The following is a 27,796-nucleotide window of genomic DNA, read 5'->3' as shown; positions in this document are numbered from 1 at the left end:
GCAGTCCAAGCTGGTTACAGGGCTGCATTCTATATACAAAAACAAAGAAACTGGGGTGAAAGGGGATGGGGAGGGAGGAGGCTGGGGCGAGGATGGTAGGAAAGGTGCCCCAGAGGGGGAATGAGCCCAGCGAGGAAGCTGGGTGCTGGGAAGATGGCCCTGGGAGAACTGCGAGGTGGCGGGGGGGGGGGGGGCGGGGGGGGCGGGGGGCCCCCAAATGGATGAGAAGCGCCCGGTTGTGTGAGGGCTCCCAGCCTGCCGGTGCGACATGGGCCGCCCCAGCTCTACAGCGGGGCAGCCTGCTTGGCCCCTTTAGAGCTCGCCAGCAGTGGGGAGGGCAATGGGGCCAGCCCTCTGGGCCTTTCTCCACATTTAGCCGCCACCTGTCTCTAGGGGCTGAGCGCGCTCTCCCTCTGTTCTCTAGGGGGAACAGTTACACTTGTCCTAGCAACCAGGCGGAGGGCCCCGGGCCCGGACTGCAGAGCCCCAGCCCCAGGCGCCCTCCTCCCTCCGCCCCGGCAGCCTGCCAGCGTGGCTCTCTGCCGCGCGCCCCCAGCCACAGGCGCGCACGCGCGCCCCCAGCCACACACGCACACCCCGTGCCCCTCTCACTTTCTCTCCCTCCCGCGCCTCTCCTCTCCAGCTCCCCTCTCCGCAGTCTCTCTCCCTCGCTCTGGCTCGCGAGCTCTGGCTCGCCTGCCCCGCACCCCGCCTAGCTCATTTGCTATGCGATGCTTCCTTGGCCGCGGACAAGCCGGCAAGTGATCAGCCGGCCGCGCACCGTCCCCCTTGGCACGGCGATGTGCGCTCCTGCCGCTGGCGCAGTCGCTGCCTGCTGCAGGGACGCGGGGGCTGGGGCCGGCCGCCCTAGGGAGGAGGCTGAAGCCGCCGCCGCCGCCGCCGCCGCCGCCCTGTCCTCCTCCTGCTGCCGCTGAGTGAGAGCCGAGGGGCGGAACCGAGACCCACACCACCGGCCGAATGGAGGCTCAAGACGGGGCCGGCATCCTAGGTGAGTGAGGGCGCCGAGCTTCTGCACTCTTTGCCGCGGATGCCTGCTTGTTGGGTGCGCTGGCGGCAGCGGCCCTGAGGCTCTGAAGGGAAGCGGCTCCGGTTGGGGCTTTCCTGCCCGGGGTATCACCCGCAGCTTCCAAAAGTTCTGCCTTTGCCAGGCAAGTCGCACAGAACCAGCGGTCGTGCCGCAGGGACCCCAAAGCCCGTCGTTCCGGGGGGCCCGTGCAAGGTGGTCCCCTACTCATCCCTCCCCGAGGGTCCAAGGATGGGGCTTCTTTCTCCGGGCAGCCTACTGCCCTTCCTCTGCATTCATTCATTCGCACGCAGGGGGTGAAGGCTTATGACCCACCCATCCTTGAGACCTCTAAGACGGGGCTCCCGTGCTTGAGTTTTCCAGCCCCGGGTGGGTAGGTGGGGGGAAATGTGTCTAGGAAGGGCTGGAGGCGGCGTGGTCAGAGGCCAGTGGCTTGGCTACCTAGCCCATTTCCAAGGACAATGCCGTTTGCGCTAGGCATGTCTGGGCCCCCCTTCCTTAACCTGTGGTCACTGAATCACACCCCAGAGACCCTCCAGTTGTGAAATTGACCTGTCTAGCTACGGCAGCCCAGCTGGACCTCAGGACAAGAGACAGCGATGATGCGTCCACACTGCCCCTTTGGATAGACGATAGAGAATCCCAGGCCCTGAGCCACCCTGCTGCTTCCTTAACTTGCTTGGACTCTCCCAACCTCTCGCCCTAAGGGGACAAGACCAAGCAGTGTTTCAGGGCTAAGCTTAGAGAAGAGCAGTGATCTTGACACCCCAAGTTCACCTGGCATCCAATGCCTGTGGCCTGGGTAGCAGGGGACCTTTCCCCCAATTCCAGGGTCTTCATTATGGAATTCACATCATCACCTTTGAGGGCACTGTTTGGGGCTCAGTAGGGAGAAGGCTGGGCAATGGAGAGATTGACTGGCCTGGATGGGAGACTCCCCCCAGAAAGGGCCACTAAGATGTCAGGGACCTTCAGGGTCTGGTGGGCAAAGCTGCCAAGATTGACAGCCTCCCTTTCCTGCTCTGCTCTTTTATTTTCAACTCAACAGAGCAGAGAAAGAAGCCCTGGGGAAGAGGAGAGAGTTAGGGAAATGCAGCCAGCTCTGGAGAGCATTAGCTGCTTAGGAACCATATTGACAGACTGGTAAGAGACTCTCAGCAGCTGTGGGGAAAGGCCCTAGTTGGGCCATGAGTACCAAGAGCTTTCCTGCATTTGGGCCTTCAGAGCATGTGGGGGAGACTTGTAGGATCAAGCATGCCTCAAGGGGGAACATTGCTTTCCCAAATGTTTGTCCCAGGGGGAGCTACATGGACACAGGGTGGGGCTTGGGGGTGTGAAGTCCCAGGAAAAAAAAGCTGGAGCCCTACAGCTCCCACAGTGAAGCCCAGGAAGGACAGGCTGACCATTCGAGCCTGTCTGGCTTTCTGAGAAGTCAGGAAGGTGCAAAAGAAGCCTCCTCCAACAAAAGCTTAGCCCTTCTCCCCTCTCCAGTTTAAGATGTCTCAGCACTGACTCAACAACATTCATGATGCATCCATGTGTCCCTCCAACCCCCAACTTTGGCAACTCTTGTGCCAATAGGCATTTATTAGCATCATTCTGAAGTAGTAAGGTGGCAGGGTGGAAGCTTCTGTGACTTAAAAAGAGCCCTCTAATTTAGGTCAATGAACCCTTAGCCGTGGGTGGGTCTGGGTGGTATTCCATTTTTCACTTTGAGAAGCTTGGATTCAGGTCTGGACAGCTCCAGAGGGAAAAGACAAAGCATTGTCTTTGGGAAGATGTCTGTCCACCCCACAAAGGCACTGTTTCAGGTGATAGGAGAGATGCTATGGATAGAAGTTCCTTTTCAGGGCCAGTTAGGTGGATAAAGAGCCAAACCTGGATATGGGAGGTCCTGGATTCAAATGGACTATAGACACGCCCTAGCTATGTGACCCTGGGCAAGTCACTTAACCCCCATTGCCTAGCCTCTGTTGCTCTTTTGTTTTAGAATTGATACTAAGACAGAAATCACTTGGAACCAATACTTTGTATCTATTCTAAGATAGAAGGTAAGAGTTGTTTTTCTGTGTGTTTTTTTTTAAGTCCCTTTTCAACTTGCTATGGCTCTGGTTGTATCTGTGCCTGGAATATCTCTTAAACGTCTAGAACCCAAAAAGAGAGGAGTGGGGGAGAGATGGTTACTGGAGTGTGGGCATAAGGAAAAATTCCCAATTCCCATTATGCCTTTCTACAGTGCCTCAAGTCCATATTTCATCATAACAACAGCTAGTATTTATATAGCACTTTCATACATTAAGCATTATTTGATCTCACAGCAATCCTGTGAAGTAAGTGCTATTATTATCCCCATTTTACAGATGAGGAAACCGAGGTGAGATATATATAGTGTAGAGGTTTGAGTCACACAGCTAGAAAATGTCTGAAGCTGGACTTGAACCAGTTCTCCTGACCCTCAAGCCCAATGCTATCCACCATGCCACCTGCATTCCCTAGATGTCATGTAGCCTGAGAGAGGGCATTTGGACTGGAGAGCAAAGCCCATCTTGAAAGGCTATTCATCACCCTGAACTGGCTCGGGGCTCCAGATTGCTTAGACTCTGTGGGCACCTTTCCAGATGACAAGAAGGACTCTCCAGTAGCTGGACACCTCACTGTCTAATTACAGCTGACCCCCTTGATAGCAAACTGACAATGGATTTGATAAATATATGCTGTTCTGTAGGCAGTGGGGGGGGGGGGGGGGATACAAAGAGGTAGAAGCCATGCATGGAGCAAGTCTAGCTGGGTAGAAGCAAAAGTGATCCAGCCTTCCTTCCTCAAATTTCTTTAGAGCATTTTGTCTGGGTCTCTCCTTTGCCCTTATTGCATTCTACCCTGTTTCACACTAATTTAATTAAAATAATGAATCCCCTCCATTAGACTATGAACTCCCTGAAAGCAGGGCTGCGCCATCTTTTTTTCCCATCTTCATATTTCCTTCCATGGAATAGATGCTTTATAAAGTGTTTGCTAACACATGAGAAAAAAATAACTAGAAAATAGATGTAGTAAAAACTCAAGTTCTGGATTGTATGACATGGATGCTTTAGGATTCAGAAGAGCCATTGGAGTGGTCAAGGAAGGTTATGGAACTGTCACTATTTGTTTAAAGGAAGGGTCAAAGTTGGGAAGGTGGAGAGGGCACATTTCAGATGAGAATAACATAAGTAAAAGTGGAGCTGGGAGGGGTGATATCTAGAAAGTGGAGTGATAAGGAAAGAGGTAAGGGAGATAGGGGAAAGTTGGTCACAGGAGCTACAATCAGAAGGCTTGAGTGCGATCCTGTGTGACTCTGAGCCAGTCACTTCCCTTTGGCAGGACTCAGTTTCCCCATCTGTACCAGGACTAAATGATCTTTAAGGCCCTTCCTATCCCTAGCCCTTCTATCTAGCACCCAATAAATTCTTGTTGGTTGTTGACTAAATACCATGAACCTATGAGGTAGGTGGGGATGGAGCATCCGTTTTGTGTCCCTAAGTGCTCCTGGCCTTACCTCTATAGAATACTCTTCTTGCTCTCAGGGAGCTTTTAGTCTCTTTGGAAAGATGAAATGATAATCTGATGCTAACCATAAGGACAGCAGGATATGAGAGGCTGAAGGTGTGGGTAGGGGCGCCTGCTAGCCTGACTGAAGGAGAGAGCCTATAATTGACCTTCTTTTCCACTTAGCAGCCCAGAAAGTTGTTCTTTCCATCTTCTTCCATCTTCCGCTGGAATGGTCCTTTCCTCTCCACCCCGAGGGTGTTCTCTAGTCTTATGTTCTCTCTCCTGGCTACCTCCCCCTCAGCGAACCCACTCTACTTCTTGCCGTGTTCCTAAGTGGCCAACCCCGCTGGCCCCCGGCCCCTGCACCTCAGCACAAAAGACAGAAAATAGGTCAGCATCACCGGCACAAATGTAACTAATACGTTCCTATCAGAAATCAATCCTCTGGTGAAATCCATCTGCTCCCCATCCTCCTCCCCAGAGGTGGAGGATGCTTGGCAGTGGAAAGCCTCTTTGTCAACACAGAGCCCAAATCTCCTTTCCTCTTCTATTTGCATAGACCACCAGAGGGTGGGCGACGGTGCTGGGTCTGGAAGAAGGGCAGCTGCTAGCTGCCTCCTACAAGATGGACCTCTGACTTCAATGTCTCGGGATTCAGCGAAATGGTTGAGCAACCAAGCTGTCAAGTCTGCTCACTGCAGAGCTGTCTCCTCTCTCTCTGGTTAATTTTACTTCCAGCACAGAGAGGAAAAGCTAAATTATGCTCCAGGTTAGACCTGCCTGGGCCAAGGCTCCAAAAAGTCTTCGTATCACTCCTACACTCTCCAGCCAGGGACTCCAGGAGGAAGGTTTTGTGGCTGAAAAATCTTGTTTCTTGATGACAGCTCAGGACAGCTGGGCAGGACAGCAGGAAGTCTTATGATCTTAGTTCTGCCTAAGGACAAAGACAATGGAGATGAGGCAGCCTTGGGGAGGGGAGGGGGAGTGCCTTCTGAGGCTGCTATGACATGAACTAAAATGATTCCTGCCCTCCCCAACACTGGAAAGAGTGATGAAGCTGAATTCAGAGAATCAAGTCCTGACTCTGCCCTTGATATCTGTGTGACCTGGGAAAGTCCTTTTACTGACCGTGCCTCAGTTTCTCCTAAATGAAATGAGGACCTCTAAGGTCCTCTGCAGCTCTAACCCTATGGCCTTGGTCAGTGCGAGAGCCCTTCATCCTGAAGGATCTTGCTTTTGCCCAGTGCTTCCCAGGTGGGACAGAGCACTGCTGCGCCTGGTCCTTCTCAAGGAAGCCAGCTCCCGGGCTCTCCAGCTGGAGGGAGAGCTCGAATTAATTATCCCAGGAAACATCAGGGAAAGCCATTCAATTCAAGAAACCTCAGACTTGTTAGACAAGGAACAGTTTTGTTTCCCCTGGTCCAGCCGGGTCCCAGCCCAGTCCGGGCAAGAGGGAGGAGAACATTCATCAGGGTTGACCCTGTTTGAACCACTGATAACCAATCAACTCGCTCTGTTCAGCCTCTGACTGTAAGTGCCCAATTAGTCCGGCAGACCCGGAAGACAGGGACGTTGGCTTTTCTGAACTTCCCACCTCTCTCCCAGGGCCGGACAACCACCAATTAGAGTTGTCTGGATTCGGAGATGGCAGGGAAGAGGGGACTTCGGGAAGGAGCCTCTAGTTTGGAGCGGGATGGAACCCTGACCACCACTTCCATTTCCCGGCTCCCTCCCCCACTGGAACTTACAGCCCAGTGGGGCTTTAGCACTGATTTCCCAGAGGCTCAGGTACCATTTCTGCCTTTGTTCCACTACCCTGAATTCCTTCCTCCCTCTTTCGAGCTCATCTTTGTGTTAGTCGACTGGGATCACCTCCCAGCCCCCCACCTTCTCCATATTTTCAGAATCAGTTTCTCCAGATGTCCCTCCCTGCATGGGTAACTTCCTTTCTAGCACATTAAGTGGGGAGGGTGGGCAAAAATGAGACCCCGAGAAGCCAGCAGTGAGCTCCGAGCTCGAAGTGTTGGTGGGGAGGTTGAGTGGAGCGTTAATGAGGAGCTGGGGGGGGGGGGGGCGCGAGCATTGGCTTCCAGCTTTAATGATGGTGCACAGAGCTCCAGAGATGCAGCCGGAACCCAAGTGAAGGGGCTGTGGCTCACCAGGGGTGCAAGGATGAGCTCCAACCCCACTGCAGGTAGCCCAAAGAGGAAGCTTTCTCTCTCCATTCACCACAGAAAGAAAGGTGAGACCTCTAGTGTCATGCCAAGCTTCTCTAAAATGGAAAAGATGTCACCTGTGCTGATGGGGAAAATATTCTGTGAAGCCCCACAGTGGGCAGGATGTGACCTTATCCCATCCCTTACCCTTGAGGGTAAGGGCTGCTCTGGACCTGACCAAGTGGACAGCCCTAGGGAATCATGCCTGGCCCTAGTCCCAGAAGACCCTCCATGAGTGAATTCTCTCTCTCTCTCTCTCTCTCTCTCTCTCTCTCTCTCTCTCTCTCTCTCTCTCTCTCTCTCTCTCTCTCTCTCTCTCTCTCTCTCTCTCTCTCTCTCTCTCTCTCTCTCCTTCCCTCTTCCTCTCTCCCTCCCTCCCTTCCTCACTCTCTCACTCTCTCTCCTTCCCTACCTCCCTTTCCCTTTCTCTCTCCTCCCCCCTTCTCTCTTCTCTCTCTCCCTCTCTCTTCCCCTTTCTCTCTGTCTCTCTCTCCCTCTCTTTGTCTCTCTCCCTTTCTCTCTCCCCCTCTGTCTTTGTCTCTCCCTCCCTTTCTCTCTTCCTTCTTCCCTCCCTTCCCCCTTCACTGTCTCTCCCTCCTCTCTCTGTTTCTGTCTCTCCCCCTCTCTCTTTCTTCCCTTCCCTCTCCCCTTCTCCCTCTCTCCCTCCCTCTTTCCCTCTCCTTTCTCTCTGTCTTATCTGTCTGTTTCCCACTTTCCCTCTCCCTCTCCCTGACTCTGTCATTCCCTTTTTTCTCTCTCCCTCCCACACATATGTATGTATGTATACACAATCTATATACATATGTGCGTATAAACACACAGAATAAGACAACTGCAAAGTGATATGGGATGGGGTTGAGGGGGAAGGGTGACAACCCTAGAAAGGGAAGGCAACAGAAAGGGCTTCCTTTTTGTAAGAAGAACCATTCAGCTGGAGCCTTGAAGGAAGCTTGGGATTCTTAGAGGCAGCTGTGAGGAAGGACAATATTTCAGTTGTGAGGGACAACCTGAACATTTGTAGTCAGGAGAAATACAGAGACTAGCAAGTGGGGCCAGTCTGTCTGGAATGCTGCTTGCATGGAGGGGAAGAATGTGTCTAAATCCAGAAAGGGAGGTGGGAGCCAGATCACAAAGGACTCAAAATGCCCAGCAGAAGCATTGGGTTTGGATTTTGGTTTTTATTTGTTAATTGCATAAGCAATAGGGAGCAATAGTAGTCCTTGAGCTGGGGCTTTTAGTCTCCTGCTCTGGTTTGGTGGCAGGGAGGGTTCCCCTGGAAGGAATTGCCCTTCAGAGGCTCATTAACCTCTAGATTCAGGGAAAGCCCATTGCTGTGGCATGCCTACACAGACATGGATCGTCTTGGAGGGTCAAAGATCCCAACAGCTATCCTAGACCAACCAGTTTGATGTTTCCTCAGACCCTGAGAATATTCAGTATTAGCAGACCTTGGTTTAAGTCCTTTCTTTGCCATTTACTAGCTGTGTGGCCTTAGGTAAGTAATTCATTATCTCTGAGGGATAGAATACAATTAATACTGACCATAAAAGGTTGTTATGAGAAAAGTCCTTTGTGGATTTTATTTTTAAATTTTAATTTAATTTTTTAAAGTCTTATTTTCTGTCTTAATAACAACTCAAAGATAGAAGGCAAGGGCAAGGCAAAGGGAGTTAGGTGACTTACTCAGGGTCACACAGCTAGGAAGAGTCTAAGGCTACGTTTGAACCCAAAACCTTCCATCTCTGGGCCTGGCACTCTATCCACTGAGCCACATAGCTGCCCCTCTGTACACTTTAAAGGAAAGCAACTAGATGGTGCAGTGGATAGAGCATTAGGCTTGGAGTCAAGAAGACAAGTTTGAATCCTGAGTTGAAATTTGGCCTCAGACTCATACTAGCTATGTGACTTTGGGCAAGTCACTTAACTTTGGTCTACCTAGGGAGCAGCTAGGTGACTCAGTGGATAGATTGCTGGGGCTTGAGTCAGGAAGACAGGAGAGTTCAAATGTGATCTCTTCGAATTATTAACTCTGTAACCCTGGGCAAGTCACTAAACCCCTGCCTCAGTTTCCTCATCTGTAAAAAAATAACAGCACTTCCCTCCCAGGGCTGTTGAGGATTGAATAAGATAATATTTATAAATTAGTTAGCACAGTGCTGGGCACAGAGCAGGCACTTATATAAACATTTGTTTCCTTCTTCCTTTTATTTATATGAATGGCAGCTATTATTACCTGCCTGTCTGATAACTTCCTGTGTCATGACCAGAGCTCAGGAGCTCTGTGCTCAGTTAGGCTCCTCATTAATGCAACAGAGATAGCTTAGAGGGGCACTGTTGGACCATTTAGTAGTATTTAGTGACATCAGGGCGCTTGCAGAACCCCCAGAACATCAGCCACTTAGATTATGGCAAGGGGAGAGTCTGAATAGTAATAGATAATAATATTATACCTGTATAATGTTTTGTGTTTTTTTTAACTCTCACTTGCTGTCTTAGTAACAATTCTAGGACAGAAGGGCAAAGGGTAGGTAAAGGGGTTAAGTGACTTGTCCAGGGTCACACAGCTGGAAAGTGTCTGAGGTCAAATTTGAACCCAGGACCTCCCATCTAGGCTTGGTTCTCAATCCACTGAGCCACCTGGCTGCCCCTGACATCTCTAGTGCTTTAAGGTTTTAGATCACAGATTTAGAGCTAGGAGGGAACTCAGAAGTCATCTTGTCTGACTCTCCCATTTTACACTTTAGATAACTGAATCCCAGAGGTATTAAGGCACTTGCTCCATGTCGCACAGATGATGAGCATTATTGGTGAAATTTGAACCCAGCACCTTTGGTCCTCCTCAGGGGCTGAGTTCTCTTATTCCAGAGTCAATGTTTTTTCCTCTGTACCATGAACATTTTCATACAATAATCCTATAAAGCAGGTGTAAGTGTAAGAATTAGTCTTTCAGTTTTATTGTTGTTTAGTTGTGTCCAACTCTTCTTGATGTGTTGGTGGTTGGCCATTTCCATCTCTAACTTGTATTAGAGATGAGGAAATGGAGGCAGACAGGGTGAAGTGACTTGCCCTTCCATGCAGACTTGAACTTGGGTCTTCCTGACCCCAGCTGCCTTCTTGATTTTACAGAGAAGGAAAAACGGAAACTCAATGAGTTAAATGACTTCTTGCCCACCCTTATCCAGCTGGAGTCACAACTGGAATTTGAAGGGACTCTCCCTCCTCTGGGCAAGGATCTTTTGTCACTGAGTCTTTGGAAGTCTCTGGGCTGAGGGAGCATCGCTGGAAATGGCAGTCCTGCCCTCTGGCCCCTGTCTCCATCCTTGGGCTTTCTTCGAGGGTTTGGGCAGGAGGCTTAAGCCAGATTCCATGTGAGCTGCCATGGGCAAGAGGATGGGGGGGTGGGGGAAGAAAGAAGCTTCGTGTTCGCCCACTGAGCCTGCCACAAGTAAAATATTGTCTGGGACAAGGATGTCAGGCTCCTCGATACTTGCTCCAGGAAAAGGGTTTATTTGTTCATTCATTTATTTCTTTTTTTGTCGGGGGTGAGTCTATCCTTCTGTCTCTTCCTTCGGACTCCCCGAGGGCAAGGATGTCTTTCCACAGCTCCCATTCCCCCTTCCTCCATCACACCAGCCACAGTGCCATTGCCAGGGAAGGGCTTCCTTCCCTCAATCCATTTGGGAAGCATTTAAGTGCCCACCTTGTGCCAGCTTTTTGCATGGGAATTCAGACAAAAAACCAAAAAATAGTCCCTGCCCTCAAGGAGCTTCTATTCTACTAGGGAGAGGGAAGAAGGGGAAGAAGGAAGACAATCCTCAGGTAGAGATGTCCATGAAGAATATACACAATGTAATATACACAATGTAATATACACAAGGTAATATACACAAGGTAATATACACAATGTAATATACACAACATAATTGGCAGTCCCAGGAAGGAGAGAAAACCGCTGGCAACTGCAGGATCTGGAAGGGTTTTGTGAAGACCCTGTATTTTATTCTAGAAGAAACAGAGAGTCACTGAGGGAGGGGATTTACTTGGTCAGATGTGTGATAGAGGAATATCAATTTGGCAGCCACCTGGAGAGAAGATGGATTGGAGAGAGGAGAGGCTAGAGGTAGGGTGACCACTTAGAAGGCTACTGAATTTGGTTAGCTGGGTGCTGCTGTGAATAGAGTGCCAGATCTGGGGTCAGGAAGACTCTTTTTCATGGCTTCAAATCCAGTCTTAGACATTTACTAGTTGTGTGAACTAGGGCAAGTCACTTAACCCTATTGGCCTCCGTTTCTTCATTTAAAAAAATGAGCCACTGGGCAGCTGGGTAGCTCAGTGGATTGAGAACCAGGCCTAGAGACGGGAGGTCCTAGGTTCAAATTTGACCTCACACACTTCCCAGCTGTGTGACCCTGGGCAAGTCACTTGACCCCCATTACCTACCCTTACCACTCTTCAGCCTTGGAGCCAATACACAGTATTAATTCCAAGACGGAAGGTAAGGGTTAAAAAAAAATGAACCAGATGGAAAAAAATAAATTAAAAAATGAGCTAGAGAAGGAAAAGACATGCCATTCTAGTACCTTTAAAAAGCACACACACACACAAATGGGTTCACAAAGAGTTGGAAACAACTGAACGACATGGAGACTTGAACTACTGTGGTATAAGGAGTGGAAAAAAAGGAACAGATGCTACCCAAATTAATATACATATTCAGCGCCACACATCAAACTACTAAAAAACTTTTTTTATAGAATTAGAAAAAATTATAACAAAGTTCATCTGGAAGAACAAAAGATCAAGAATATACAGGGAAATAATGAAAAAAAAATGTGAAGGAAGGTGGCCTAACAGTATCAGACCTCAAACTATACTATAAAGCAGTGGTCACCAAAACAACATGGAACTAGCTAAGAGACAGAGGGGAGGATCTAGGGGTAAATGATGTCAGTAAGCTAGTGTTCAATAAACCCAAAGACCCCAGCTTTTGACAAGAACTCACTATTCGACAAAAACTGCTAGGAAAATTAGGTTTAGATCAACATCTTATGCCCTATACCAAAATAAATTCAAAATGGGCAAATGACTTAAATATAAAGAGTGAAATAATAAATAAATTAGGTGAACATAGATTAGTATACCTGTCAGATTGGTGGGAAAGGAAGGCATTTAAAACGGAGCAAGAAATAGAGAACATTACAAAATGTAAAATTAATGACTTTTATTATATCAAATTTAAAAGGTTTTGTACAAACAAAACCAATGCAACCAAAATTAGAAGGAAAGTAAAAAACTGGAAAAAACATTTTTATAACAAAACTTTCTGACAAAAGTTTAATTTCCCAAATATATGAGGAACTCAGTCAAATCTACAAAAAAATCAAGCCATTCCCTAATCAACAAATGGTCGAGGGACATGAATAGGCAGTTTTCACAGGATGAAATCCAAACTATCAATAAGCACATGAAAAAGTGATCTAAGTCCCTCCAGATTAGAGAAATGCAAATTAAAACAACTCTGAGGTACCACCTCACACCTAGCATGTTGGTCAATATGACAGCAAAGGAAAACAATAAATGTTGGAGGGGATGTGGCAAAATTGGGACACTAATGAATTGTTGGTGAAGTTGTGAATTGGTCCAACCATTCTGGAGGGCAATTTGGAGCTATGCTCAAATGACTTTAAAAAGACTGTTTGCCCTTTGATCCAGCCATAGAACTGCTGGGTTTATTCCCCAAAGAGATCATGAGGAAAAATACTTGTACAAAAATATTTATAGACATGCTCTTTGTGGTGGCAAAAATTGGAAAATGAGGGGATGCCCTTCAGTTGGGGAATGGCTGAACAAATTGTGGTATATGTTGGTGATGGAATACTATTGTGCTAAAAGAAATAATGAACTGGAGGAATTCCATGTGAACTGGAATGACCTCCAGGAACTGATGCAGAGTGAGAGGAGCAGAACCAGAACATTGTACACAGAGACTGATACATTATGGCACAGTCAAATGTAATGGATTTCTCTACTAGCAGCAATGCAATGATCCAGGAAAGTCCAGAGGAACTTAGGAGAAAGAACATTATCCATATCTAGAGAAAGAACTGTGGAACCAGAAATGCAGAGGAAAAACACACGATTGACCACATATTGCGATAAGGATGTAATTAGGGTTTTGATGTTAAAGGATCACTCTTGCAAATTTGAATAACATGGAAATAGGTTTTGAACAATGATCCATGTATAATCCAGTAGAACTGCTTATTGGCTTTGGTAGGGGAGGAGGAGAAAGTGTGTGTGTGTGTGTGTGTGTGTGTGTGTGTGTGTGTGTGTGTGTGTGTGTGTGATAAATCATGTACCCATAGAAAACTATTATTTTAAGTTTTGGACATTTTTATTTAATTAATTTAGAATATTTTTCCATGGTTAACATGATTCATGTTCTTTCCCTCCCCTTCCCCAAACCCTCTTCCAAAGCCAATGTGTAATTCCTCTGTGTTTTACATGTGTCCTTGATCAAAATCTATTTCTATATTGTTGATATTTGCACTAGAGTAATCGTTTAGAGTCTACGTCCCCAATCATATTCCCTTTGACCCATGTAATCAAGTAGTTGTTTTTCTTCTATGTTCATAGAAAATTATTCTAAATAAAAATAAAAAGGGGAACAGATGAGAGATATTGTGAAGGCAGAAGCAACAAGACTTGACACCTTATTGGATATATGGAGTGACTGAGGGTGAGGAGTTGAGAATGACATTGAGATTGTGAACCTTCATGTCTGGAAGGATGGTGGTGCCCTTGATTGAAATAGGAACAATAGGAAGAGAGGTCAAATATCAAGCTCGGTTTTGGATACCTTGAGTTTGAGATGTCTATGGGACCTCCAATTCACTAGGCAGTTGGTGATATGGGACTGAATATATAGATTTGGAAATCATCTGCAGGACCAAGTTACTTGAATCCATGGGAGCTGAATTCCCCAAGAGAAAGAAAAGAAGGATTCAATGAAGAACCTTGAGGGATGATACTCACAGCTTATTGATAGAATATGACTGATCGTCTAATAAAGGGGACTGAAAAGGAGAAAGGGAGTGACTAAACAGTGGAGAGAGAGAAGAAGAAGAAGAAGAAGAAGAAGAAGAAGAAGAAGAAGAAGAAGAAGAAGAAGAAGAAGAAGAAGAAGAAGAAGAAGAAGAAGAAGAAGAAGAAGAAGAAGAAGAAGAAGAAGAAGAAGAAGAAGAAGAAGAAGAAGAAGAAGAGGGGAGGAGGAGGAGGAAGAGGAAGAAGAGGAAGAAAAAAGAAGAAGAAGAACAACAACAACAATGCAGTGTCAAAAAAAAACCAAGAAAGTGAGAATGTCCAGGAGGAAGTAGGATCAACAGTGTTCGGTCCTGAAGAGAGGACAAGGTGGATTAAGACTGCTAAAAAGCCATTACTAGATTGAACAATCTAGAGTTTGCTGGTAATCTTGGAGTGAGTAATTTCTATCAAGTGAATTGTTGATTGATAAGTTTTAGTCAGAAGAGGAACAGGGTGGTTGCTTCACAGTTTTCAAAGCTCCTCATTCCATTACAAATTACATTATAAGGGAGACAGCTGGGTAGCACAATGGTTTGAGAGTCAGGTCTAAAGATAGGAGGTCTTGGGTTCAGATCTGGCCTCAGGTACTTCCTAGCTGTGTGACCCTGGGCAAGTCACTTAACCCCCATTGCCTAGCCCTTTCTGCTTCTCTGTCTTGGAACCAATACACAATATTGACACAATGATGAAAGATAAGGGCTAAAAATTCCCCCCCAAAAACACATAACATAGGGGCAGCTAAGGAGCATAGTAGATAGAGCACCAGGCTTGGATTCAGAAGGACCTGGGTTCAAATCTGATCTCAGATTCATAGCTGTGAGACCCGGGGAAAATCATTTAACCCCCATTGCCTAGCTTTCATCCTTCTGTCTTATCCTTACCCATTCTAAGACAGAAGGCAGGAGTTTAAAAATATATTATTAATATTGATTCTCCCAGGGGGGCCCTCTTTGTCTGTTCTTGAAGGTCCTTCATTCTGACTCTCTAGTTTAACTAAAATCACTAAAAATTGTGATTTTTGATCATTTAATCAACTAGTCGGTCAATAAACATTTGTTAGCCTTTACCATGCCCCAAGAAATGTGCCAGGTGTCAGGGAAGATAGAAAAAGGAAGACCCTAAGTTCCTGCCCTTAAGAAACAGGAATGAGGATGATGAGGGAGGCAATGTGGTATAACACTGGCATCTAAAGTCTACTGCCTGCTATTGTTTGTTCTTCATTTTTGAAGAGGACCAATGCGACCGTAGAGTGATGTCTTGACTTGCTGGTGAATTAGATTTAAGTGAGGGTATGACCTTGAGCAAGATGCTTTCCTCCTGGGTCTCAGTTTCCTCATCTGTAAAGTGAGGGGGTTGCACTAGATGGTTCTTCTGGGTCCAGATCAGTGAGCCTATTATCCTATGGGGAGGCACCCTAAGAGAGGAGAGGGAACAAACCACCTCTCCAGAGCAGTGCGCTAAAATAACCTCTCCCTGCCCTTCACACAGGAACGTGTCCCTGCCTGGCTAGTTGCCTGTGCAATCTGTTTAGGGGTAACTCTACACTGTCACTCTTTCCACAATCCATACTCCATGCCCCAAAGACTAGGGAAAGCTGAAGAAGAAACTACTTTGGGGGCAATTAGATGGCTCAGTGGATAGAGTCAGGCTCGGAGACAGGAGGTTCTGGGTTCTGGCCTCAGACACTTCCTAGCTGGGTGACCCTGGGCAAGTCACTTAACCCCCATTGCCTAGCCCTTACCACTCTTCTGCCTTGGAACCCATACTCTCTATCTTCTAAGACAGAAGTGAAGGGTTTTTTAAAAGAAGAAACCACTTTCCCCATCTTCTTCCTGTAGCCCACACCCCAGCTTCCTCCTCATTGAGTACACTTTCCTAGACTTAATTAAGATGAACCATTCTTTGGTGTCATGATCACCAAATAACTGAGTCTCATTCTCTTGTCCCCAAAATAGGCACATATGTTGCCTCTTCCTCATTCACTTGCAACCCAGTCCCTCCTCCATCCTTTTTCTTTTTTTACAAAACAAACAAAAACCCCCTTGCTTTCTGTCTATTGGTTCCAAGGCAGAAGAGTGTCAAGGGCTAGTCAATGGGGGTTAAGTGACTTGCCCAGGGTCACACAGCTAGGAAGTGTCTGAGGCCAAATTTGAACCCCAGACTTCCTATCTCAAGACCTGACTCTCCATCCACTGAGCCACCCAGCTGCTCCTCCTCCATCCTTTTTCCTTGATCTTTTGGATTTCTCCAGATGGGTGACTGTGATAAATAGGGCTTTGCTCTGGGAGAAAGGTGAGTAGCCTATTCTTCCTGAAAAGCTGCCTCTGCCCGCTGCCCTCTCTCCTCCACTTCTCTCACTGGACAGGGCTGAGATCCCTCCACACTGCTCACGGTGAGGTTCCCCAGCCAAAGATCTGGGTGGATATTCATGTGCCTGGCTGTGCCTGGCTGGGCTTTGGGGCAATCGGAGTGAGGACTGGCCCTGGGAAGGTCACAGCCCTAAGGCGTGGCCTGCTGGGGTCCGAGCCTGCGGCTGGGCCCGTTTTCATGGCCCTCCTGACCATCCCAGGAAAACCAAAGAGATGCTCCAAGAGACAGCTGTGTCGCCTTGGCTGGCTGGCCGGGCGTCAGGGAGCCAGCCCTGGGGGTGTTCCAGGACGGCGAGGGAACTGTCTGGGAAACACCAGATGTGCATTTGTCTTCTTCAGAGCGGGTGTGCTTGGCAGCTGCTCTTAATGGGTCTCTGTTCACACCCAGAGCATTTAATTATTTACCAGCTCGCGGCCGCTAAAAATATTCCCCGCCCCTCCCCCGCGGGGTGCAAGCTTTTACACACTTGTGCTTGCTTGTGTGCGCCCAGGATCTCACACACGCTCACACGACCACAGCCAGCCTGCTTGCCCAAGAGAGCACCACCCCTGCCTCCAGACAATGCCCAGCCGGCTTCTGTGTTCCTGGACCTGAAACAGACCGGCTGCCCGCGTCTCCCCTCTGTCTCTGGTAGCCAGGCAGCGGGCAGCAGACTGCCCAGAAGGCACAGCCCCGAGTCGCCGGAAAGCGAACGTGCCTGGGATGCGAGGGGGGCCAGCACACCTCTGGGAGGGCTGTGTTTACTTAATGCTGCAGCAGCTGGGGGGAGAGGGAGGGAGGGCTGAAATCCTGGAGGACAGCTGAGCATTCGCTCTGTGGTTCAGGGGAGACCAACTTGGCTTCCTAGGGCTTTCTCTGAGCTATCTTGGGAAGGGTCCTCCCTGCAAAGATCCCTTTGAGGCTGCACTTACACCCGGACCCTTCTCTGACCACACGGGGCTAGGCACAAGGGTACTCGGGGAATACAGGTTCTTACTCTGAGGCAGTTTTCACTTGGCTTCTGTCTTTATTTTTATTTGAGAAACGGATTTCTATGCTTTTTGTTTTTTCACCGCTTAGATTTCCTCCTGTATCTCGTATCCTCCCTGGAGAGAGAGAGAGAGAGAGAGAGAGAGAGAGAGAGAGAGAGAGAGAGAGAGAGAGAGAGAGAGAGAGAGAGAGACAGAGAGAGAGACAGACAGACAGAGACAGACAGAGAGACAGAGACAGAGAGGGAGGGAGAGAAAGGGAGAGGGAGGGAAGGGAGGGAATAAGGAAGAAAGAGAGAGAAGAAAGGAACGAAAAAGGAAGGGAGAGAAAGAAAAAAGGGAGAGAAGAAAGGAAGGGAAGAAGGAAGAAAGAGAAGAGAGAAAGGAAGGAAAAAGGAAAGGAGAGAAAGAAAAAAGGGAGAGAAGAAAGGAAGGGAAGAAGGAAGCAAGAGAGAGAAGGAAAAAGGGAAGGAAAGAGAGGAAGAAAGGGAGGGAAGAAGGAAGAAAGGAAGAAAGAAAGCCTCCAGGATGAGGAGGCTGTTGTGATATGGTAGACAGTCTATAGTGTCAGGAATGAAATCCAGAGAGGAAAGAGCTAGGGATGTTAAGTGGGTGGATGAGTGGGTGGGAATGGGATATGATCACTGTCTTCAAACCTCTGTAGGCTGTCAGAAGCGAGAGGCATTACATTTATTCTGCTTGTGTCTAGAGGGCAGAGCTAGGAGGAATGGCCAGACACTGCAAAGGGGCAGATTTGGGCTTCCAGTTAGGAATCTCTTCCTGAGGATCGGAGCTGTCCAGCAATGGGATGGGCTTTGGGGGGGCCGTGGGGGCCCCCTCACTGGAGGTCTACAGACAGAGGCTGGACAGCCAGGTGTCAGGAAGGCTGTAGAAATGTCTGCGATTCTGTGATTGATCACAAGAGAGCCAAACTCTGTCATCTGCAGACATCCGCCCTCCCACCAGGGATTGTGAAATATGCCCTACTTATTGAGGCATATTCATGAGAATTTGTCTATCTCAGACCTGCACATGAAGATGACTGTGCTTTGAAGGGCAGAGGGGAATGAGGGTAAGCAAAAGTATAGCCCAAATCGACCCCTCTTTTCTCACTTTTCCAGGCAGACCCTTCAATAGGAATAGTTAATATTTAATAAACCTCACATTTGTATAATAATAATAATAAAAAAAGAACTGCAAAGCACTTTGCATTCATTTGATCCTCATAGCAACCCTGGGTAGGTGTGATCCTAATCTCCATGCTATAGAAGAGGGAGCTGAGGCCAAGTGATGTGCCCAGGATCACCCCAAACCCTAGTTTTCCCGAATTGGAGCCTGGCTCTCCATCGACAGCGCCACAGCTCCTTCCAGTGTCCTCTTGTCACCTCATCATGGTTTTCCCAGAAGCAGAATGCTCTGTCTGGTCAGCTAAGCCCTTGCATCTCATCTCCTACCCACTCATTTTCCTTCCACACCTAACTGGGTGCTTTGCCCTGAAGCTTCAGAGCGACAGTGACATCGCCAAGGCAACTGAAAGTGGAGGACAGAGAAAGGGGGGCTGGCTCTGGGGTGTCACAGTGGAGATAGGACATCCTGGGTTCAAATCTGACCTCAGACACTTCCTGAGTGATCCTAGGCAAGTCTCTCAACTTTCTACTGCTCTTCTGCCTTAGAACCAATAGATAGAATTTATCCTGAGATTGAAGGTAAGGGTTTAAAAAAAAAAATCACCCATCAGGATAGCTAGGTAGCTTGACAAGAGGTCCTGGATTCAAATGTGGCCTTAGGTATTTCCTAGCTGTGGGACCCTGGACCAGTCACTTATTCCTCATTGCTTGGTCCATAGCACTCTCTTCTGCCTTGGAACCAATACTTAGTATCCATTCAAAACAGGTTAAAAAAAAAAAGAATCACCCATAAATTAAATATAACTGCTTGCATTTATAGAGAGCGTTCAGTGATTTAGGTAGTTATGACCTTAGATCCTCACAACCACCCTGGAAGGTATTTATTAACTCTAAATCTTAAGCATGGGGAAACAGGCTGAGAGCAGTAAAGTAGCCTTTGGAGGCTGGATTTGAACTCGGATGCTGTTGACTCGAGTCTAGCTCTATCCACTGTCCCCTCCTAGCCTCCTCCTACTTCTCTGAAGAGTCCTGAGGGCGCATCTCGTGGAAGGAGTGTTGGACCCTCACGCCTTCCTTGGCTCTGCCCAAGCCTTTCCTGACTCCTCCATCTTTCTCCAGCTTCTGTGGAGAGGCTCTGCCCAAGAACTTATGGCAATGAGAAGCTGTGCCTGACCTGGCTCCGAAGGGATTGCCCCATTTTACAAGCAGGGAAGGAGCCTGGGAAAGAAGCAGCCAACTTCATGAAGAGCCAGAGAAGGGAAAACAGACGGAGCTGGTCTTTAATCAGAGGCCATTGCTGCCTCGTGAAGAGGGAGCTAAAGACAGAGACTTTGTGACTGCCAGAAGGGTTGGACTTGGGAGTCTGGAAGATATTATTTCTTTATATATTTTAAAATTTATTTCTTTATACATGAATTGTATTTATTTTTATAAATGCTATTTCTATTTATCGAGATATTCAGACACTTTCTAGCTGGCCAAGTCACTCCCTCTCTCAGCCTTGTTATCTCCATCTCTAAAATGGGGATAATAATGGCACCCGCCTCACAGGGTGTTGGTTTTGAGGATTGCATGAGACAATATATGTAAAGTGCTTTGCAAACCTCTAAGATATTATTATGATGGTTACTTCTGGCTCTTAGTTTTCTACTTCCTGAAGGCTCCCAGCCTTTGGGTTTCTCTGGCTATCAGTATTCAGGTCTGGGGAGCTGAAGCTGATTTGATTCTTCTCAATGTGGTTCCTTTGATTTCAGAACTAACTAAAGAAATCCAGTCATCGCAGACAGCATTGGTAGTGCCAGGCCACGGGACAGGGGATGAGTCCGGCACCTCCCTGGGAGAGGAAGAGGAGGGAGGAATTCCAATTCCTGCTCCTGGGCTCCTGCAGGTCACAGAGAGAAGGCGTGAGTATGGGTGGTCCTTGCTTACCTGTCGGGTTCTTCTCTGGGGTCCAGCATAGGCTTCTGGGATTACTCCACAGCTGATGATGGTATGGAGTGTGGAAAAATGAGTGATGTGGTAAATTTAGAAATGGAGTAAGAGCTAGTAGACCCAAGTTTGGTTCCTATCAGTATGTTCCCATCACTGACTGACTTAGAGACAAATGATTCTTATGGGACCTTGGTTTCCCTCAGCTGCAAAAGGGGAAGAGTAATTTCTTAATAGCTCTAAACAGTCCTTCCATTTCTACTGTAAAGACTCAGCCAAGACCTGAATGACCAGAAAATACTAGGGTCGCCTCCACTAAAGTCTTCTTGGTTGTCTAGGGCCATCTTTTTTAATTAAAAAATTTTTTTTAATTTTATTTAGTCAATTTATAATCTTTTTCCTTGGTTTCAAGTCATGCTCTTTCCCTCCCCTCCTCCCAAACCCTCCCATAACCAACATGCAATTCCACTGGATTTTACATGTATCCTTGATCAAAACCTATTTCCATATTGCTATGTTTGCACTAGGGTGATCATTTAGAGTCTGTATCCCCAATCCTATCCATCTAGGGCCATCTTGAAGACTATTTCAGGGGTAGGTAGGTTTCCAAAGGCCCTTCTAGTCTTGAATCTGGAAAGGCTTCAAGGACAGACCTAGTAACAGATGACATCTGTGACCCAAGACCAACTTAGCCAAATCTGGAGAAACTTATCACCAGATTGGCTTCCAGATAATGGAACTCCCCTAGAGGGGAGGGGACATGTGATCTGTGTCACTGGAGGGAGGATGATGCTGACAAAATCTTAGCTCTTTAAAGTAATAATCTTGGTCACTGGGGAAGACATTGCCTGGTGTCCTGGATTCTGACCATGGGCTTTCCCCATGATCCCATCCTGGGATCTTTGCCAGTTTTTCAGGCTGTTAAGGCCTTGGCTAAGGAAGGACATCAGCTTGAATCTGGGCTTAGCCCTGGGCAGGCATCAAACTCGGGCCAGAGAATTCTTGAGCTTTGCCACTTGTTTCCTCTCTCTTCCTTCTCTCCCAGAACCTCTGAGCAGTGTCTCCTCACTGGAGGTCCATTTTGATCTCTTGGACCTTACGGAGCTGACAGATATGTCTGACCAAGAACTGGCTGAAGTCTTTGCAGACTCAGATGATGAGAATGCTACAAATGAGTCTCCAGCAGGTGAGGACAGAATTTCCAGAAATGGGGTGGGGGACGGTGAATAGAAAGCCATACCTGGAGATGGAAGGTCTTGGGTTTAGATCTGGCCTTAGCAATTGACCCCTGGGCAAGTCACTTGACCCCCATTGCCCAGTCCTTACCGCTCTTCTGCCTTGGAACCGATACACAGTATTGATTCTAAGATGGAAAATAAGGGTTAAAAAAAATAAAACAGGGAGAGTTGGTGAGGTCTGGCTTCCTCTAGAAGCAACAATGACCCTGGAAATCAGAGGAATGGTGAAAGGAACTTGGCTTTGGGGAGGGAAGTGTCAGCTAAGTCAACTCTTACCCTCTTTCCTTCCTTGTCCTCAGTTACTGTCATAGTGACTTGGTCTGCCCACTAGCCTTGGTTTAAAGGACCTTGAAAGGTCCAAAAAGTCTATGAAGAAATCATATTGGGGGGGGGGGTTGCTGCAGCTTCTTCTCTAGCCACTCCTGAATCAATAGATCCACAACACAGAAATTACTAGACTTTTTCCTCAAGTAAGGAATTTGCTTTTGATATGAGAAGAGCCTTGAAGAGAGGGATGGCATAGTGAAAGGGACCCTTTCCATTGGCTTCAAAGCCCAGCATCATTACTATCTATAGGACTATGAGCAAGACACTGGATTTCCCTGGGCCTCGGTTTCCTTGTTAAGTTAGGTGATTGGATGAGATGGGCTAAATTTAAGGTCCCTAGACTTGAGTTTTACTAGTCTTCCCAAAAAGGCACTTGCTGGGGAAAAGAAACTATTTTTGCTTCATAAGAAGTAGAAGCAAATTTAATTTAACTCATTCGGCAGTCTTTAGCTCCTGGGAGTTGGCTGGGTGTTTGGCAGGGAAAGTCTTCGCCCTTATCTGCAAGGCTAGCTTATTACCATCCTTTAACCTGTGAGAGCCTTCTGGGTCTGAGAGGGAGCCACGATGCCTTGGCTTTGGGTACAAATGGGTGTCGATTTTCATAGTTGCTCTTCACCTGCCACATGAGGGTACCACGACCAGCCTCTCCTCCCCAACTCATGTATTTTCCAAGCTGACCCTCCACAGCAGGGACATCCCTGTGGTGCCAGCCTTAGTCTCCAGCTGCCCCTGAAGCTGTCAGATGGTGGGGATGGGAACAGCAGAGAATCCCAGGAGGGGAAGCAAAAAGAAAAGCTTTTATTTTTTTCCCTTCCAAAGAATCCTGCTTCCCCCGAGGCCGGCCTCCCTCCCTCCGATCTCTTCTCTTTCCTTCCTCTTATACACCCAGAATGAAGCCAGGGGGCTGGCAGAGCCAGGCTCTGCTTACTCAGGCCCACCAGGGGCCTCATTAAAGGCAACAGCCCTGCCATGAATCAGAAGCCCTTGGCAGGGGGATTTCAAGAGGATAAACGGCTCCCCGTTCTGTTTCTTAGGGGCCTTGGAGATGTTTGGGAAGGGATGTCTGTGCTCCGGAATAGATCTGGACAGATAATGACCCGCACACACACACACACACACACACAGAGTTCCTCTGGGATTGGGTCTGCCTGGGAGGATTCTTCCTCCAGAAGGTGGGCTGCTGGCAAGGGGAGAGCACGGGGAGTTGGGGCTCTGTAGGAGCTTGGAGAGGGGAGCATTCACCTACAAAACAGACCGACCGTGCACTCCTTTGGCTCACACTTCTCTGGAGGTGTGAAAAAGCTTTTAGCCAGCTGGCTGGGCTGTCAGAAGCCGTTTTAGCATTGGGGAGGAGAGACCCAGCCCTGGAAAGCCTCAGCTTCCATCCTTTGCCTGTTTCTCAGGCCTTCAAGGAGGCAAATCAACCTCAGGATCAGCCTCAGGCTTTGATTGCTCCGGCTTGTGGGTAGTCTCACACTCACTCACACTCACTCACACTCACACACACTCACACACCCTCACAGCCTCCCAGAGTCTGCACAGGCTGGTTGGATTCAATTGAATAAATATGTTAATCCATCTTAGAGAGCCTCTGCGAGAAGGGGCTGTGTGACCTGAATGAATGATGAGTAGCTCTCTCCAGTAGAATAGGGGCGCTCTGAACAAATGGAGGGGGGTCCCAGCCCCGGAACGGAGCCGAAAATCAAGTGGCCAAGCGCAGTTTGGAATCTCTCCAAAGTCTGGTGCTGTGAAATTGGGGGGACCTCCCAGCGGCCCATTGGCCAAGCCCAGTGGCCATCCCTTGGTTCCATGTCTGAGTCTCAGTGGCAGAAATGGCTAGGTTCAAGCAGAAGGAGAGAGAGTGGTGGGGAGGGGTCAAGACCCAAATTCTCTGGCTGTGCTCTAGGTCAGTGCCCGGGGCAGCTGCGTTTCTCAAAGAGGGATTGGAAATGGATCAGTAGAGTTACACACACACACACACACACACACACACACACACACACACACACACACACACATGCTGGCTCCCCCAGTGCTCATCCGTACTCTCTCCTGTCTCCCATCTAGGTTTGCACACACACCCGCTCCCTCGAGCCGGGTATCTGCGCTCCCCTTCCTGGACCAGGACCAAAGCGGAACAAAACAGAGAAAAAAAGCACCTCAGTGACTCTGAGCTGCAGGCGGGGATCGTGGACACTTTTCTCACTATAGAGAGGCCGAAGGAAGACTAGGCTCTTTTATAACCTGCCCCGGGAGCCACACGGAGGGCCCACGACGGGAACGTCCACAGTTGCATCAATCACAAATTCTGGACGATTTGTGATGCTGAAGATCTTTTTGATGTGAGAGACTTTGGCCACACTGCGGAGCCCCGCCATCATCTCTGCCCTGACTGCTTTGCTTCCTTCCGTCCCATTTCCAAGAGGTGGAATCAGCGTGGTAGGAGTCGAGGCATCCCTCCAGGGTGATGGCCGGCACCCGGAGTGGGGAGGGGTTGGAGGCAGCTGGCAGGACTGTTGGCCCTTGAAGCACTCCCTCTCTTGCGGGGTGCACCGGCGGGTCTTCCGGAGCTGGAGTCGTTGCTGCAGAAGGTGCAGGCTGAATTAACCTTGATCCCAACATGCTGGAGAGGCAGTCCAAGGAGAGCGAGGGAGCCAACATCTAAACCAACAGATTCTTCTAAGACAGTTAAGTGCTACGAGACAAAAGCAAAAGCCCAGCCATTGGGCTCCAGCCGCCATCTTTTAGTATAAGCACAGTCTTTCTCCAGTGGCCTTACTCACATCTCTTTCTCTGTGCATGGCCATGTATTTTCTGTGGAATTCTATTGCTCAGAAACCAGGACGCTCCGCCTCTCACTTGGTCAGAAGCTTAGCTCTCATCAGCTTTTCCTGGGAGGACTGACTGGTAGTCCAGAAAACCACAGCAAAATCTGGAATGGTCTTCAGTGTCACAGGGATCAGATGTGGGAATGACACTTATGGTGGCCACGTATCTGACATCTGTCTATTGGTTTAAGGGACCCAGCTTCTCTCTGCTTATTAAATCTTCTGGAAAGTTCCTCTTTTCAGAACTGGTGCTGTCCAGCTCTAAAATGGTTCTGAGAAAGGCCGAAGAGTAAAAGACGGTTCAAACTGGTAACATTCAATTTACTTGTTATCTCTAGGCTTGGCGGAAGGCCTTTTGGTTTCCATTTTTTCATACAAGTGGTTGCACCCCAAATTCGGAAACTGGGGTTTTTAGTAGTGGCAAAAGGAAAATTCCATTTGTTTTCAAATTCTGGAGACTGCCTAGGGATCCAAGGATTCTCTCCTGAAGCTATCCATACCAATTTGATTCTTGCCGCACTTTCGGCCAAAGGAGGCAGAGTTGGTGGCCCATCTTCTTCCATTCTCTCCTACTGACCATTCTTCTCCTAAAGTCTTTCCTTGGGTTAGAGAGCCACGTACTAGATCAGCTTTGTGACCCAGACCCTTTCTGACCTCTGGGCTGGGCTTTCCGGGACTCTGGCCCATTTCCTACCTTGCTCAGAACACCAAATAATGCCAAAACTGCCTAAGGAACCATGGCACCTCCCTTAAGTGATTAAGGTGAGGGGAGGAAAAGAGGCTCATGAGACGCTCCCCCTTTCCCACCCCACAATCTTCTCAATGAGGGGTTACTTCTCATGTTCCAATAACATGGATTTCCTATTCTGCACATCACCTCTAGTTAATCTCACGTAAACACGTCATACCCTAGAGTAGCTTTGAGCCTGTGGCTGCCCATCACATCTCCATTGTCCTTCCACGTGATGCTGTCTTGCTGGGTGTCACCTTATACTGAGAGGAAGCAGGGACCATTTTTTGAGCTGTGCTTCTGGATCTGCCCAAAGGAGAGACTTTGCAAATGGGACTCGTCTTTCCAGACGTCTTGCCAGCCGAGATGTGGGCCAATTACGGAGGCCTGAAGTCCCCAAGAACTGGCATTTCTTCTAAACAAAATGGCACCTAGCTCAGCTGCTGGCCGGTGGTTGGCACCCCCCCCCCCACGTCCCCCTTCCCATATTTAAATTCTCTTGTACGGAGTACCATGGACACAGGGTCATGGACTGACACCAAGGAGGAATGTATGCCATGTCAAAGAATGGTTTTGGAATGGGATCCAAACTCATTTTTTTGCTTGGACCCTAGACTGTGGAGCCTTCCACTGTTTTCTTTTCTCCATTTACATTTCTTACATGGCTATAAAATAGGTTCTTAATCTTTGTTCCAACAGAGACAGAATCAAATGTAAGTCAAGTCAAATCTCATCATACTTGCTATTTGCAGGGCGCCGTGCTAAGTACTACGAGAGCAACAATAAAGAACGAGCTCTGGCTCCTGCCCTCCAGGATCTAGGCCAGCTACAGGAGAAGGCTTCGGGCCCGATTCCCTGATTTCAGAGGCTGTTAACCAGGCCGCTTCCCAAATGCTCCGTAGTGCTGGCTAGCTGCCAGCTGACAGATGTACGGGCACCTCTCACTCCAACTGAGAGACGCCACCGGGGGCTTCTGGCCTGTCAGCCGGTGGGAATGCCCCGCGTTCTGCTCTTCCCAGAGATATCTCTCAAGCTCCGACACTTCAAAACCAAGAAGCTAAGATGAAAACTACCCACCGCCTTCACAAAGAGGCCATCAGACCTGCTCTATTGTGTGTAATTACTTCCCAGAAAAGCAGCCCTGTTAGCACCGGAGAAACTTCCCTAAATGATATAAAAGGGGCAGACCTTTGTGCATTTCCCTTCCCTAACCTGTTCTACCCCTGGGATGCCAGGCCAGCTAAGTAACCATGCCAGTAGGCCAAGGAGCTGAGCATAGGATGTTTGCCCGACACGATAAAAGTCAAATTCGTACTTTGGTTTGCTTTTAAACTTGATCACACGAAGGCAGCTAGAGCAGCACACGACCCACTGCCCACTCCCGTGACCGACTGTCCTTCCTGTGTATTGTACTTTTTCATTAGTTCATGTAGCAGCTTTCTAGCACATCATCTGAAAAAATGGTATTAAAACCTCATCCCTCTCATTTCAAGGTGTCTTCTTGGTTTCTACCTCCTTATCTAGACCAGAATTGCATGCTTACCGGCACGAGAGCAGGAAAGGCAGAAAGACGGAGCTCTTCCCTGGAGGAGGAACAGCGCCTTCAGGATACCCACAGGCTTTCAGATTGTTTCCTGAACTGCCAAATACCCCTGGAGCTCAAACAGGCCTATGTGGGTCATGTTCCAGGGAAGACTGGCCTGAATTCTCAAGCCAGAATGTGAAGGGGATTGTGAGAGAAAAATCTAAACGTTTTATTTTCGTGCCAACCCAACTTAATTAAAGGGAAGCGGCAGGAGAACTCTCTTCCAGGGCAGTTCTCTTGCTAGTGGACAGACATAGGTGAGAAGGGTTTTAGGGCTCGGCTGACTTCAGCCAAAGCCCAGACCAGCACACGTAGGCCAGGTCTGAAAGGAGAGAGCCGAGACAAAGATCTGTTTAACAGACCAAAAACCTACTTACCCATGTCATTCAAGTGAAAATTCAGTGTGGGGCCCCAGTTAGTCAGCTCCCTCTCCAGCTGGGCTCCGGGCTTTGGCACAGAGCTCTCTGGGTGCCCTTTGCTGCTAAATGCTCAGAAGGGAGGATTCTCGCTTATCTGCCTACAAAGGCTTGAAGAAAAGACGGAAATGCGCCTTTCTCTAAAATAGGGTTCTTAACCTGGGGCGTGTGGACTTGTTTTTTATAACATCCTGAGCACACGTCCGTAACACAAAAAAGGATAGCTGAACCTTTGGTCTAAAAACGCTAAATAAGCTCACTCGGGTACAAGAGTGCTCAGCTTCCTGTCCTGGCAAAGGAAGGAATGAAAGATGGTGTTAAAAGATTTCTGTTCTTTTAACTCTTCTGTCTTCTGTCTGACGACAGATAAGGTAACTTGGCTTTCAGTCGAACCCAAACGAGCAGC

General features: G+C 48.2%; 1 protein-coding gene across 2 annotated transcripts; it reads left to right on the top strand.

The window, feature by feature from the left end:
- The first annotated feature begins 219 nt into the window (after nucleotides 1-219).
- DBNDD1 (dysbindin domain containing 1) lies at nucleotides 220-26,875 on the top strand. Of its 2 annotated transcripts, none has more exons than XM_007477341.3 (4): nucleotides 220-1,009; nucleotides 20,092-20,241; nucleotides 21,312-21,452; nucleotides 23,899-26,875. In XM_007477341.3, exons 1-4 carry the CDS (start codon nucleotides 979-981, stop codon nucleotides 24,060-24,062), a joined length of 486 nt encoding a protein of 161 aa, XP_007477403.1. In that variant the 5' UTR covers nucleotides 220-978; the 3' UTR covers nucleotides 24,063-26,875. The 2 variants fall into 2 exon arrangements, with proteins under 2 accessions (XP_007477403.1, XP_056667171.1); XM_056811193.1 differs by lacking the exon at nucleotides 220-1,009 and adding an exon at nucleotides 6,186-6,361.
- The last annotated feature ends 921 nt before the right edge of the window (nucleotides 26,876-27,796 follow it).

Source organism: Monodelphis domestica, chromosome 1, assembly GCF_027887165.1.
Source record: "Monodelphis domestica isolate mMonDom1 chromosome 1, mMonDom1.pri, whole genome shotgun sequence".
NCBI classification, from domain to species: Eukaryota; Metazoa; Chordata; class Mammalia; order Didelphimorphia; family Didelphidae; genus Monodelphis; species Monodelphis domestica.
The sequence above is the reverse complement of the archived record's forward strand: the minus strand, read 5'-3'. Positions and strand labels throughout refer to the sequence as shown.